The 15,191-nt window shown below is 37.0% G+C and overlaps 3 protein-coding genes across 4 annotated transcripts; 2 read left to right on the top strand and 1 right to left on the bottom strand.

Annotated features, from left to right (window-relative positions):
• Positions 1–2,857: 2,857 nt before the first annotated feature.
• On the top strand, positions 2,858–3,676 carry LOC149026964 (GATA transcription factor 14-like). Its single transcript, XM_089155243.1, has one exon. The coding sequence runs from the start codon at positions 2,858–2,860 to the stop codon at positions 3,674–3,676; it is 819 nt and encodes a 272-aa protein (XP_089011369.1).
• A 1,383-nt stretch (positions 3,677–5,059) lies between these two features.
• On the bottom strand, positions 5,060–11,245 carry LOC149026963 (Tetratricopeptide repeat (TPR)-like superfamily protein). The gene is made up of 5 exons (XM_089157582.1): positions 10,855–11,245; positions 10,248–10,386; positions 9,794–9,825; positions 5,957–6,043; positions 5,060–5,862 (listed from the first exon to the last, which is right to left on the bottom strand). The coding sequence occupies exons 1-5, from the start codon at positions 11,068–11,070 to the stop codon at positions 5,728–5,730; spliced, it is 609 nt and encodes a 202-aa protein (XP_089013708.1). The 5' UTR covers positions 11,071–11,245; the 3' UTR covers positions 5,060–5,727.
• Positions 11,246–12,172: 927 nt separating this feature from the next.
• Positions 12,173–15,071, top strand: LOC149026962 (Chaperone DnaJ-domain superfamily protein). Of its 2 annotated transcripts, none has more exons than XM_089157571.1 (3): positions 12,173–12,430; positions 12,537–12,629; positions 14,575–15,071. In XM_089157571.1, exons 1-3 carry the CDS (start codon positions 12,227–12,229, stop codon positions 14,701–14,703), a joined length of 426 nt encoding a protein of 141 aa, XP_089013697.1. In that variant the 5' UTR covers positions 12,173–12,226; the 3' UTR covers positions 14,704–15,071. The 2 variants fall into 2 exon arrangements, with proteins under 2 accessions (XP_089013697.1, XP_089013700.1); XM_089157574.1 differs by having other exon boundaries at positions 12,546–12,629; positions 14,575–15,059.
• Positions 15,072–15,191: the final 120 nt, after the last annotated feature.

The raw sequence follows: 15,191 nt of genomic DNA, 5'->3' as shown, positions 1-15,191 counted from the left end.
TTCTCAAAACATTAAAGTAGTTATTCTCATATTTTCCTCTCTTATTTATTCTCCCTCAAACAAAACATCCAAGTAGTGAGTAGCGTTGAAGTCTTCCTCAATCTTAAGACCACGGGGTTGGTTTTCTCACAAAACATTAAAATAGTTATTCCCTATTTTTCCTCTCTTTTTGGTCTCATACCTCAAACAAAACATTAAAGTAGTGAGTAGACTTTGAAGTCTTCCTAAATCTTATTTGTAATTACCAACGGGGTTGGTTATTTGTAATTACCAATGGGAGTTGGTCCAAGTGGTAAACAGTTTGGTCCGCTTAAGCAATGTTCTGGTATCGAATCCTTGTGGATGCAAAAAATTTCCGCTGGGAGACTCACTCACTACAGCCAGGTGTGCGATGCGGGTCGAACATTGGTTTATAAACCGGGTTGGCAAATCCAAAAAAAAAAATTCTTATTTGTAATTATTAGTATTCACTCTCTTTCTTAAATCTCTCTCTCATTAGGATTTTTCTAGTATTCTTTTTTGAAAGCATAATTAAAAATTTCTTTTATTACATTGTTCTTTCTTTTTTTCTCAAATTTGGATTCTACTAATAGCAATTTAAATCTCATTAGAATTCACCCATTGATTATATCATATCTAATCATAATTATTGATTTTTTTAATCCCTAAAATTTCAATTCTTATTAATAAAAATTTAAATTTCGTTTAAAATTTCAGCCATCCATTTATCAAATCTAGTCGTAATCATTTAATTTTATTTTTTAATTCCTAAACTTTCTAAATTTTATTAATTGGATGTTTAGAAATATAATCATAATCATTGATTTTTTTTTTCCCATAGTGGGTCCAGGCATTGGCCCACATAATATGTATGGTAAAAAGACATTAGTGCTCATCCGACGGAGAGGTGAAACAAACTCATTATTCGGCCCCTCCCAATGTTCAATCCTGGCTGCTAGATTAAAGGTGGAGTATAAAAAATTTACATAAAATTCAAGAAAATTGATAAACAAACTTCCTTAAATTAAAGAAACTTGAATGGAGAATGTTAATTTTTTTATCTTTTACCTTTTTAAAATCCTACAAAATGTGCAATTTTATGAAAAAGTAATTAACATGTTTCCATAAAATTCTTTCATTGGTTTCTCCTTCACTCCATTACCTATAAGGGTTTTTTTTTTTTTTTTTCCCTTCTCTTTTTTCATCCCATCTTTGCAATTGAAGGCAACCTAAATGTAATTTCTAATTTAAATTTCTATATTGACCATTGGATTTTTTGAAGCTAAACGTCACAACCCTGAACTCGAACTCTAGAGAATTGCATGAATAGGAATCATAGAAATAATTATACGCATCTGTCGGTGGGTGGGTCTTACAATCAACATAAAAAGGGTAGTCTTACTCTTACTCTTACCTACCATCATCGCATTTATCTTGGGTACTGCTTCAGTCCTGTGCAGGCAGGACCATTATGACGATCCTGCGCTGAAACAATTTTGATTTGTCTCTCACACAGTCACACACACCATGTGTTCGGCTTACCCAGGAGGTAAAATAACCCCAAGTTGAAGTCAAAATTTATTAAAGAGAGATCCGCTGTGCCATTTGAATATCTTTCACGAACAGAAATTCCGTTTGCGGCTGCCAGATTAAGAAACGGGGTATAAACAGAGGAAGTGATTCAAGCGAAGTGAAAGAAAGCCCCAATCTCGTCACTTCTTATCTTTCCCCATGAGTTTTTTGGATTTCTGTCTTTCTTATTTGGGTTTTTCGGATTTCAGTCTTTCATTTTGCTTGAATCTCTTGTCTCACGAATCGCTAATGTGGCTACCATGGTTAAAACCTCCGGGTCGAAGTCCATCACACAACTCCCAGCTTTTCGCCTGATCTTCTTCAAAGACTTTCATAATTTATGCAAAGAAAACCTAGAACCAAAACCCCCAAAAAAATCCTTCTTCCAACGGGTTTGCATCGCCACTGCAGCTTCGTTCATTATCTCGTCCTAGGACCAATCACTCCATCGCCCGCCAATCTCGGTCTCTCTCCCAGGCGTTGAGAAAGACGATCTTATTCTACCTAGGGTTTTCATCGACAGGCAGAAGATACATGGGCAGAGTTGAAGAGATCCGTCAACTTCACGAAACCAGAGCTGAAGAGGTTAATTGACGGTGAAGCAGTTCCATGAATCACGGATCACAGTTTTAAATTTATAAAATAGAAAACCTTTGAAGCTAAAAAATGAAAACTCCTTTCAGGTTTTAATAGGGTTCGTTCCACACAAATATTTGAAAGCCCCAAAGTCTAGGAATTTTTGTCAACGGTAATGGTAGGACCCAATCCTCTAATAAAGGAAACGATTCACATTTATTGCTACGTGTACACGACAGTTGGCTTCAAAGCCGCGTACCGTTGTGTGGAAATTAAAATGTATTCTGGGGGACCCACAAACCTGTTCTTCAAGATTTTAACTATGCCCTAACCGCGGGTGTAGCTGTATCCGCGTACGTATCTCTTAGGAGTTAGGAACTTAGGATATCGGATTCCAGAAACGCTCGCATTTACGTCGAGATTTTTTTCCTAAAGAGTTGCATGAAATAGGCGTTGGTCTGAAATGACGAAAAAGCCCGTACCATGCCGATCCATTTGCAGCACGTGCATTGAATTTCTCGAAAAGAAAAGGGCATCTTCGTCCAAAAGGAATCTTCATGGAAATCACCATATATTATGAAACCAATCCAGATGGATTTATCCCAAAAAAATTCGCTCTCTATTAATAAATACACTACCTTACGGTTTCCGAGACTCACTGCTTCTTCTCCAATCTCTCTGCTTCTCATCGTTTTCCTTCCCTTTCACCATGCATTTCCCCATCCGTAATCTTCCTCTCTCCAACACTACCGATAAGAACTTGCTGGGCGTAGAAAGTTGGCTGGACTTCGACCTGGAAGATGATGATTTCGAATTTGAAAAAAGCGGAATTGAGGCTGCGCTGAATGATTTCTCGGACCAACAACTGTGCATACCGTGCGATCCCATAAATGAATTGGAGTGGTTTCCGAATTTCAACGACGAATACATCTCCTTAAATCGCATTCCGTCGTGTGATGAAGCAGCAGAATTTCGGTATAGTCGTACTTCTCGAAACCCAGAGAACAGTATTATGAATGACTCGAAGGAGAATTTTTCTTCTCTTACTCCTCAGCAAAAAAACCCAGAGAAAAGTACCATGAATGACTCTGACTCGAAGGATAATTTTTCTGGCATCTTGAGAAACAAGAAATTAAGAACCAAGCGTTTGGGAGGAAGCCGTGCTTGGGAGTCCTTGAATAACCATTTTCCGTCGGCGGTGGAGACCGGTGTAGCGGTGGTGGAACGAAAATGCAGTCACTGTCAGGTGGACAAGACTCCACAGTGGAGGACTGGACCGTTAGGACCCAAGACCTTATGCAATGCATGTGGAGTGCGGTTCAAGTCTGGTCGGCTGGTGCCGGAATATCGACCGGTGGCGAGTCCGAGTTTTGACATGCAGGTGCATTCCAACAGTCATAAGAGGATAATTAAGATGAGAGAGTTGTTGAAGGATGGCCCAGAGACTTCATATTCATGGGAAGGCAACAGCTTCGGCCTTGAAAACTTAATACGCATGCAACGCCCGTTTGGGTCTAGCCGTGATTAGCAGCTGCAGCGTTAATAGGTAGTGTGTGCATCATAGTTAGGGTTACAAATTCGTTTTCAATTTTTTTTCAGAAGACGTTTTAGGGATTTAGTCAGTTAATTTCTCACCTACCAGTGTTTATAGCCCATCTTATGCTCTCTTTTGTATCGATTCTCATTCTCCGTCTATTTAAATAGAATGAGTACAAGAATTCATTATTGGTCAAGAATAAAAATTAGTTTGGTGAGTTTTATCAAAAATAAGTTTGGTATCAAAATAAAAAATGGTTAGAAAATAATAGTGAACACGTGAGAAAAGAAGAAAAAAATATATGATTTTTAACTTTTTATTAAAAAAATTGTGTATTTACTATTTTACCATCATTTTAACTATAAAGTTTGAAGTGAACTTGCACATCTATTATGGATTTTGAAAGTTTTTTTATTATTTTAAATAAAAATAAAACTGATAATAGATGCCAAACAATTTAAAATAATGAAAAAATGTCATAATTGAAAATGATAATTAATACCAAAAAGAGCCTTAATGTACTACTGCCTTCCTGTGTTTAATTTGAGAAAAGTATTTAATCAAAAATAAATTTTAGATTTATGATTTTCATAATCTCTAATGTGGGTGAAAACTAAGTTTTAGATTTATGATTTTCATAATCTCTAATGTGGGTGAAAACCTGTATATCACTGGTGATGGACGAGTTTCGAAAGAGCACTACCTCTTCCTGACAGGGAGGTGATCTAAACTCAATGGTTATTGTAAGGTAAACATAGAAGAGTATACAAGGAGTGGGGAGGAACTGCCACAAAACATGATTTAAATAGATATTAAAAGCTACTTGGCAAGGTAATCTAGAAAGGAATTTCCTACCCTATTAACAAAACAAAACCAAATAAATCCAAACCTAGAAACATAAGTTTTAAATCTCTAATGATGATATTATCCTTTAACAATCTTTGTGAATTAATTTTTATGCGTAATGGCTCATCTAGTTGAATGGTTCAACTTTTATTTACTTATTCTCAATTATCTGCTTCCTTGTTTATTTTTCTAATGGAAGTTCTATCTCAAAATCATTCTATTGTTGTCGATTGAATGATCGTTTTGAGTGGCTAGGATTTCACTATCCTTTTTGGATAATAATTGTTTTATGTTCAGTCATGTTGTTGGAAAGGAGATTTTAGCTACTAAAGCTTTCATAAACCAATTGTGAAATTTCTTAGTAAGCCACATTCTTCCCTAGTTGATTCCATTTCAAATCATTGTGCTTGATTAGCTCAAATGATGTTTGATCGAAGCACACAGAGTGATGGTCCTCTGGGTAACTGTTAATTTTGCCTCTTGACATTGCTTATGGATCCAAAACACCTTTGGCTTGTCATGGACTCAATTCAATACATATTCTCTTCAAATGGTGGTTTTAATTTCAGCTTCGATATTTCAAATGCAAGTTTTAGACTTTCAAAAATTCCTTTGGCATGAAATGGACTCTATTCACCATCTATCCCAGTTTTTGGTCATTCTGTAAGATTTAGGGAAGCCTCACTTGAAAACTTACTTATGTTTCTTTGATATCTTTAAATCATACTGCTACTTAAGAACCTCTTTCCCCCAACATTTTATCCACGACCAAAAAATTCTCTTCTTGCTCTCCATCTATTCTATTCAGACTGAATCAATTTAGTAATATTTTTCCTTCAAAGAGAAACACTTAATGGGTTACTAACGAATCCCAAGTCTTACTTAACTGTTATGGGGAAAACAAAATTATAATAGGGCCATTAAAAACATGATTAGTTACATTAATCATTAAAAATAGGTACAGTAAGCCCATTCCCTGGGCCAGCAGCCCCTATGTCTTGCAAGACCCACCAGTTTATGTACAGCTCCTCTCCTCATACCCTGGTTTTCTCCTTGATCAGGCATATACAACAACATTCTTCATTTTGTGTCCTCAAATGTCAGGAATGTAACAGTAAAGGAGTGAGTATTCGAGTGGGATGTGCAAAGAAGTCAAAAAGACCTGTTTAGATGCTCTACTTTCTTCCATACAGTGTTCATGATTTCTCATCCTTGGTTTCAACTACATAACGACTGGAATTTGAACTCAAACCAGACAAATGTAGTTGCTTTCGCTTCTTCACAAGGTTTAAGGCCATCTTTCTGTCGTCTTTCGCATCCTCAGAATCAGGCTGTATGTGGCAGAACCATGTAAATCTTATAAACAGAAGTCACAAAAGGGTGAAGGTCCTCCAAATTAAGCACTTGAATTCCTAGAAATTATACCTTAATTGCTAGAGCCCTGTCAAAGCTTTCAATAGCAGTGTCGGGTTCTCCAAAATTCAACTGTGCCCTACCCAGTGTTATCCAGGCCTGGAAAATACCTCCCAATGTAGTGAGAGGTATTAAGAGAAGCATATTAGAATAGTTGATTATGAATAGAAAAGAATGAGCAGAACATTTATTGAGTATGAATAGAAGGGGTCAAAATACAACAATCATCTCTGTAATGTGGCAGCTGTACACACCCATCAATGCAGACTCATGAATCAGATGAAACTGTCTGGATCACTGAAAAGCTCCTCCTTGTTCATTTACATTTACATCAGATAATACTATATTTGAGCATCATTAATTGATTAAGATTTAAGAGTAGGAAGAAAACACATCAGATGATAAAACTTTCCCAGCTGAGATGAATGTGTCCCATCCATATTCTCACTCTTAGGTTGGAAAGAATAGATCATTGAGAAGAACCTAATGAATGATCCATCACAATGCTTTAAATGACCAGAGCACAGGACCTAAAAAACCTCGGTTCTGTTAAACCCCGTATCAGTGTTGGTCATGGTTGTCAAGGTGCTGCCTAGGCATCCATAAGGGTCTGGCGTCACAGCAATTACAGAAAAACTGATCCATTAAATTCGATCCCATCACAGGGATGATAGCATATTCTTACAATAAGATCCGAGTAAATCCAATAATCTATTAATAAGAACTCTATACAAATCTACCACCATTTTGAGGACCGGCGGTTCATATCCCAGACCCTACCCCCAACTACAAACACCCCCTTCCCCAGTGGATAAAAAAAAGAAGAAAAGGAGGTGGTGGAGGTAGAGACTGTTTTTGACTCAAATCCAAGAGGCCAACACCACTAGATCTCAATGGAGCAATGACGTAACCAAACTCAGCCCATATAAACCCATCAAGATTTGGATGACAAAACAAACCCCAAAGGCACAGCAAGGGCTGACCAAATTCTGTCGAGGGGTATTTTGGTCATTTTACCCCCTCTTCTGAAGCCCTAGTAGTGCTAGTCAGATGCAGACTACCATCAGGAGTCCATATCTATTATTTTTTAATTTGGTTTTGTTTTGGTCAAGTTATGAAAGAGTCCTCATCTAAGTAAAGAGTCCCAGACTACTAGTTAGAATGCAATTCTCAAGTATGATTCCTCCGGGAAGTTGGTTGTGTATTTAGCAAGTTGCATTTGTCTAGGAACTCTTATTTAAAAGTCCTTTTCTAGTTTAGAAGTTAAGTGTAGCTGTAATAGAAAATTGAATTTGGTTTTGTTTTGGTCAAGTTATGAAAGAGTCCTCATCTAAGTAAGAGTCCCAAACTCCCAGTTAGAATGCAATTCTCAAGTAGGATTCCTCCTGGAAGTTGGTTGTGTATTTAGCAAGTTGCATTTGTTTAGGAACTCTTATTTAAAAGTCCTTTTCTAGTTTAGAAGTTAAGTATTAGCTGTAATAGAGAATTCTAATCCAAATTAGATTCCCTAAGTTACGTTCCAGTTGATTTTCTTTTTCAGAGTCCCAGTTCAATTTTCGTTCAATGTAAGGCTATAAACAAACTCCGCCAGTGTTTTGCTGCCGGTCCCAAGCCCGGGTAAAGGAGGGGGTTGGTGCGTCAGGTCAGCAGCCGGCATCGGAAAAAATCTAGCCAAACCTTTTTCATTAGCCGACCCCATTTAGTTGGGACAAGGCTTATTGTTGTTGTTGTAATTGTTGTAAGGCTATAAACAAAGCCAACCCCCTCATGTAAAATCAGATTTGATGAATTGAATAAATAAGCATTGAAGGAAGACTTGGAAGTTGTGGGTTCCTAGGAGAAAGCCCACGGCCTGAATTATTTGAGTTCTATACCATTCTGCAATTTCTAGTTCTTCATCTTCTTCTCTAAGTCTGTGGCAGCCATTGAAGGTTTTGAATTTCTGTGATTTCCTCAAGTAGCACCCTCTACAAGTAAGTAGTAACATTTCCCAATCCCTACCCATCATTCCCTACAACCCTAAAATTATAACCCTAATGCTCCTCACCTTTATTCTATTTTTCTGGAATTTTTATGTAATTTTTGGACTTTTTCTTAAACTTAAAATTCAAGGACAGATCTACAGCAATCTAACAGTTAGATCTGTCCTAAACTTTAGAAACATCATTCTCCTAACCCGAATGACCTTCCCTCCTAATTTCAGTCCAATCAGACCAACCCAAAACCTAGTCTAACCTTATTCCTAGCTTCACTAAAACTCTCATAACTCCCAATTCCCTCTACCAAACCCTAAACCCTTTTAGGATTACATTCCCCTACACCTTCTCTACCTCCCCTCCAAATTCTAACCATGAGTGACCAAGAGTCTATGCATTAGGAGACTAAATTTAAAAACCCTGACTATGGACTTTTCTGAAATTACAGTTTGCATATAACAGAATATTTTTCTTTAAATTCAGGCCTGATTCTAACCCAGCCAAACCCTAAAACCCCTTCCCAATTAATCCTAGACTACCTTAAACTTAACCCTAAGACTTGGGCTTCAAACTAGCCTATCCGATGGGTGTATTGAAGCATTATTTGCCGCTGTAAAATTTGACCTAGGAGGCTAGGACAGTAGGACTTTCAACCCTAATTGTACTGCTGATTCACTTAAGAGGTCTTGAAAGACTGGTCCAGACCCTGAGTTACATCAAGCAACCTTACATTGATGTGCCTTCATAAATGGTTTTGTGACATAATTCTATTCCTCGTCTACATGTAATGGTTTGGCTAGCTATGCAAGCAGCATTGCATAATCAAACCATTTTTTTCTTCCATGAAATTATCTTTGACTCGCAGAGAAATGTCCACTTATCACATGAAGGTACTTCATGTCCACTACCCACAGGGAATAATAAATTGCATCCCATAAATAATTCTTTTAATTGAAATACAAGCTATGATCACTGTCAAACAGAAAGTCTCAACCTATGAGATCTTCACCATGGAAAGGAGAACAAGATACACGATTGACTGATTCTCATTCCACTTTCTTTTACTTCTTGCAGGATCCATTACTTTGGTTATAAGGGCACACCGTAGCTGAGGTTCACAACTCACAGTTTCAGTCAAATTCGGATCACAATTTCCATGTCAAGATATAGATAGCCCCTATATCAACAGAATAAGAGATGGAAGAAATAAGGTGGCATCTCACAAAAGAAAAGAAGGAAACTTGAGCAAAACCCATGGATTGAAAGAAATTTCTCTCGTTGAAATGGAAGTATGAAAAACAATTTCTTACTCAGAGAAGTTTGGGGGGGGGGGGGGGGAGAAAAAAAACCCAACTGAATGAGGTTTTGGATTCTGGGAGCCTATTATGGTGATTTCCCACAAAATTAAGTTCAGAGGAATTGCTGGCCAATTAATAGTAACAATTTATGCCCATGCCTTCAGAAGGCACTAAGAATCATCATGCGGGTAGCCAATAAGATGCTTTTTATGCCTTTCAAAATCATGAGTTAACCAAATGCAGGAATTAGAATGAGCAAGAGAATGTTTTGCCTTTATCAAGATACTGAAACCAATGTCTGATTGATCTCTATAAATCTCACTATCCTACAGTCTCTGTCACATCCCAGTGACAATAGTAAAGATTTTATTTCTTAAAATGTAAATAGAGCTCTAGCTCATCCTGATTCTTATTTGACCTCTGAAATCACTAGTGAAAGGAGCATGCTGTACCCTATCACATGGACCTAACAATATTTTCCTTAAGCCAATTTTATGCTAAGCTAAATAAATCCAACAATGGTATCATATGATGGGTTAATGTGAAATGTGAGTTACAGTGCAGTATGGACAAACCTCAGCCCATGAGGGTTCCAATTTAGTGGCCCCTGCAAAATAGGAGTAGTGAATAGAATCATCATGACTGAAATATAATAATTGAGAGAATAGAATGTACACACAACATATATAATATGAGGCTTATGAGCAACCAATTTCGAGATAAAACATCATTTTGGTTTTTTGGTGAGTACAGGAACTGTAGTCTGTGCAACAGTTACCAACACAAAATAGAGTAACTAATGATATTTGTATAATGACATTGTATTTTCAATCTCTACCATTAGAATAGAAGCAAAGAGGATGGCTTAGTGAATGACGAAAATGGAGCATGAATTATAGGTTATGGATATTATAGAACATAAAAATAAAAGTATCTTGCCATTTGTGAACACTTAACAGGTTATGGAGGAAACAGTTACTTTCTTTCAAAACAAATGGGAAAAAAGGGAGAACGAAGACTGGACCGCACGTGTTGCCGCCTTTAAAGCACTCCAAGAATCGCCTATCTCAAGCAAAACTTGGGCTTTTTGTTCATGTAAAACTGCTCTGTCAGGATTTATAGTAAGGGCAGCCTCCCACTTCCCAAGTGCTTCCTGAAATCTTCTCTCCTTCAAGTACAAAATATACAGTAAGAATGAGAAATTATACCTAGCAGAAAATAAGATGGATTAATGAATACAGGAGTCTTTTACCATGTAACGCCTATGCTAATGTAGCAGAAATAACTATAGAGGGCTAATAACAATCATCTGGGCATTGAGGTAACTAGGAAAGGATTAGCTTTTATCAGGAAAGTTTATGATAGCGTCAAAGGATACCCTTCAGATTCAGGAAATATCCAGCTTTCAAAGTTAATTTATATCTTCAGAATAGTAGGCAATTGATTAAATCCAGAACGTACTAATTGAAGAAAAAAAAAAAAATAGAAGACCCTTTTCTGGTGATTATCTCAAGAACTAAGACATTGAAGTATAATCATAATTCGAACGAGCGTCCTTAGCAACAAATAGTAACACGGCTATTGAACTTAACAATTCATAAACAAGAGAAAATAAACAGGAAGTGAGAATGGGTACCTCTGCTAGCTTATTTCCTTCTGATTGAAAGGATTCAGCGAGTTTTAACTCAGAATCTAGGTTTTCTTGGTCAGAATGATGATTCTGAGCTCCATCATCGGCTTCTTTACGTTCGTTCGTGCGATCATCGTCTTGATCGAAAGGGAGATTTGGATAAAGAGATATAGTTGGGAGAGGACGCTTGTTGCCGCTTTTCTTATTCCATGTCAATTTCATCTTAATCTCCTTTCTCGCTTCTCTCTCTTCCACTTCTTCACTGTCTTTTGCAGTCAGAACGTATTTTTGGTTTCTTCTTGCTGCTCTGAAAATCGGCGTCTCCGATATGAAGCCTGGCGGATTCGAACCTTCAGGTAGAATTTGCCTTCAAGTTCTGGTAGGTCGGTGCGGATTACGAACTCGAATGATCGAAAACCAGATTGGTCCAACCGGCAAATCAATAGTAGTTTATAGACAACCGGGCCAAACCTAGTCGGGCTTGGTGTAGGCAGTTCTAAATGGTGTAGAGTCCAAACGGAATCCATTCTCAATTTCAAAATTTTACACCCCCTTGCAGCCAAACATACCCTTCCTACGAGGAAGAAGACGAAAGACGAAAAACGGAAGACGAATAGTGAATTATGGGAGAAAGTAGAGGTAAGTGTTTTCATCACACTTCTTCACCGTGCATTGAGGATAAGACCCATCTAATTTGCTTGGGTTCAAATGCAATAAATGTGTCAAACCATTCAGTGAGATATCGTGGGCCATTGGATCGAGATTTCAATTTCCACCGAGATGTGCAATCCGATCGCCTAAATCTAGCTGAACTGTAGCAAAATCCAAGACCCATCTCTAAGTGTTGACAAAATGAATCAAAAGTAAGATTTAGTGGGTCTCATGTAAATTTTTCTAATGTATGGTAAAGAAATGTAAAAACAAACTTTATTAAGATATTGATAAAAGATACTAACTTGCTATGCTTTGCTTAAGAAAATAGTGTGACTAATCACGAAAGGACATGATGTCGTAGCTAAAAGGTCAGGACCGTCAGGTTAAAAGTTTGAACTTTCCCGCGTTCGCCCTTACAGTGTGGTAAAAGTTCAAACGTTAGGAGGGGAAGGGATTAACAGTGAGGGCACTGGAGGGCAGCTGAGGAATTTCGAATTGTCAAGTGAGGAAAAGTGGAAATTTTCACTGTTGGGGGTTCTCCAAGGAAATTTGAAAGAGGAGAAGTTGCGTAAATAAATAATAAATCTAGAGAAATGAAATCTCCACCGTCCAAACGAGTAAGAAGGGAGGGAAAGTGAGAGGCCAATCAATCACCTTCACCACCCGAAAATCGAGGGCCAGACCCATTCGAGAGAGAGAGAGAAGAGAGAAAGATTGAGAAAATATGATGAGAAACCATGGAAGCGGGGGATTGGGAGGAAGAGGAATGCAGAAATTGAAGTTCCTAACAACAAATCCGAATTCTGGTCGTTGTGTCAGATTTCCTACAAGATCTGTGCGATTTGCCGACGAATTTGCGGTATTGGGTTTGACTCCTTTTGCTTCTAAAGCCGATGTTAAACAAGCCTATAAGCGATTGGCTCTCAAGGTAAGATGAACACTTCAACCTCAATATCTCTTCTTCTTTTGATCCATTTCTCGTTCTCTTTATCTTCTCCTGATGTTTTCATTTTCTTGCTTTTTCTGTGTTTGAGGATTTTCAGTATCACCCAGATGTGATGAAAGGGGATAAGGATAACCTACACGAGAAACAGGACATTTTCAGGGATATTAAATCTTCATACGAGGTAAATCTGTTCTCCACTTGTTATTGTGTTCTTTTTGAAAACTTGGATTTGTGTCTGTGTGAGTTACTAGTGGTTCCTTCTCTTCATTTAATGTTTAGCAAAATGAGAATCTTCCATTTCTTCTTGGAAAATCATTATTATTGATATCTTCCAATTATTTTATGTTTGCGAATGGAGTTACTTGAAATTGGTGAACTGGTCATTTGATGTAGGCTTGTATTCGATTTGGTCTGTAAGGAAACAATCCAGTACCAAATCCACAACCCACCAAACATCTTCAACTCTCTCCATTACACCCGACGATTAGGTATTTGTTTTGATCACCATGTATGGTGGATATATTGTCCAAACCTTCCCTGTTTTCATGATTTTCAACTTTAATAGTAGTTTGGCACAATCTATGCTAATATGGATCAGCAAACATGCTTCATCCGATTACATTATCATTCTTGGAAATAATAAAATGGTCAAGGGGGATTCCACAAGGGAGTCAACCCTGGGAGATTTTTAATTTTGTAATAGGTAAAAGGTCATTTCATTAAGAGAGAGGATTGCATATTGACATAACCAGGCAGGCTTTCTTTTTTCCCAATAATTTGTTAATTAGTATGGTAAGTGAGAACCTCAAGAGAGTCCTTTGGTGTACATTGTACTCTACTATAATGTACACTACTTTCTGTGTTTGATGTTTTAAATTGAGTCTCTATAGGTTTATTGCAATTATGGGATTGTTTATATATCGAGTTTGTTATTGTTTATAATTACCAATGTTGTTGTTGTTTCTTGGAATTGAGTTTTTTTTTTTTTTTTTTTTTTGTTCTTGCTTTTTAAACCTACTACATGAATAGTTTAAGATTTCATTCAAAACTTTAGTATATGTTGATATAGACAATATATCTCATAGTTGGTGTAACAACATGTCTCATGCTTTACCTTTGACAAAATTGCTATTTGGTAAGCGTGATATTTTCAATGTGACTTTTGATAGATAACCTCATGGGTGTTTTCTTTTTTTAATATATAAAATTTTATAATCCGTCAAATATACTCAATCTCAAGATTCTCAACCATAAAGTGATCATTTTCTTAGATAACTTTTATTGGGTAAACATTATCTAGCTTTTGTTTCCTGTCATATATTTTCCTTCATCATATAAACAGGGTTCCTCAAATAATAGAAGGAAAAAAAAGTACAAATGGGTGATAAGGCAATATTAATCTTATTAGATCAGGGTGGGATGGTAATTTAGCATGCTCTTAGGTCTTGGCATTGAATCCTTATGGTTAAGGACCCAAGTTCCACCATGTCCATAAGTAAAGGCATTTAAGAGGCTAACATCATGTCCATGATAAAAGCTTTATTGTTGTGTGATGATGTATATTTGATACATTTAGTGGCTTATCTCAATCATATTTTGTGTATTGTATCAGATAGATGATTCAGTTTCCTATTAGTTTCCATTTAATTATAGAATATTAAAGAGAAGGAAAGTGAAACTTTCTAAATTCAAAAATGATACTTATGCAGTTATATGTATTATTGTTGTTTGGTTTCATGACATCTTCTTATTCTAGACAATGAAAGAAGAAGATTCTTACTGAATGTTATAAAAGAAACTTCCATCTATATGGTTAAGGAAAACCACCTCATCTTATAGAGTTCTAGCATGATTTTCAACATATCCTCTATATATTCTTCTACACTCGAGGAACATCTTGTTTCAAAAGTGGGATTTGACCCTAAACCTTTATGGCTTTTGAAGCATGCAAGAACTTTCAGTCCCTTGGTGAGTTTCTAGTTGAATTTTGTCTGTATGTTCATCAAAATCTGGGCATATGTTAACGGCAATGTGATGTATAAATCTTGAGGGTTGATTTCTGATGTATGAGTCATATTAGTTGATAATTTACTCAATGGTTGAACACTTCAAAAATTTATGTGCAGAGATTGATGGACAAGTTTGAAGAAGAAGAAGCGCAGCAGGTTCAGATGGACTACCATGATGAATATGACGAATGGGAAGAATGGATGGGATTTGAAGGAGGCATGCCTGTTGCTTATAATTCACCCTAAGCCCGAAAGTCATTTGTTCATTATAAGATGCAATCAACGACCCTCACAAAATTGTATCTTGAATCCTTCTGCATTGTAATTTGTGTAAATATTTGAAAACGAAAAAAAGAAAGAACAAAGAATGTATTACATTAGCAGCCCTCTCCCTCTCTCTCTCCAACACGTGCATTCAGACGATTAAATGTAATTCGCAAAACACAATGGAAAATAGAGAAAGGAAAACCAGCAAAGCTTGACCTCTTCAAGATTTTTTTTTTTGGATAATCAAAAGACGGGATGCAATAGCTGCAACCTAGCGCCCTTGTTAGGCAATGTTCAGACTTTTTATCAAGTATGACTTATGCAAGCATTAGCCATGTGCCTATCATCGCAAACGTTGGCCCCGTCAGCGAAACCCCACTGGAGCCTTAGTATAGTCCACAGAAGCCGGTAGCATTCATGCCCAGGCCAAAAAGCACACAACTAAAGAGCAGAAGGGATTCAAACCT

Source organism: Hakea prostrata, chromosome 1 (genome assembly GCF_041222555.1).
Source record: "Hakea prostrata isolate BN-2017 chromosome 1, UWA_Hpros_2, whole genome shotgun sequence".
Lineage (NCBI taxonomy): Eukaryota > Viridiplantae > Streptophyta > Magnoliopsida > Proteales > Proteaceae > Hakea > Hakea prostrata.
Note: the sequence above shows the minus strand (reverse complement) of the source record. Positions and strands in the feature narration are given on the sequence as shown.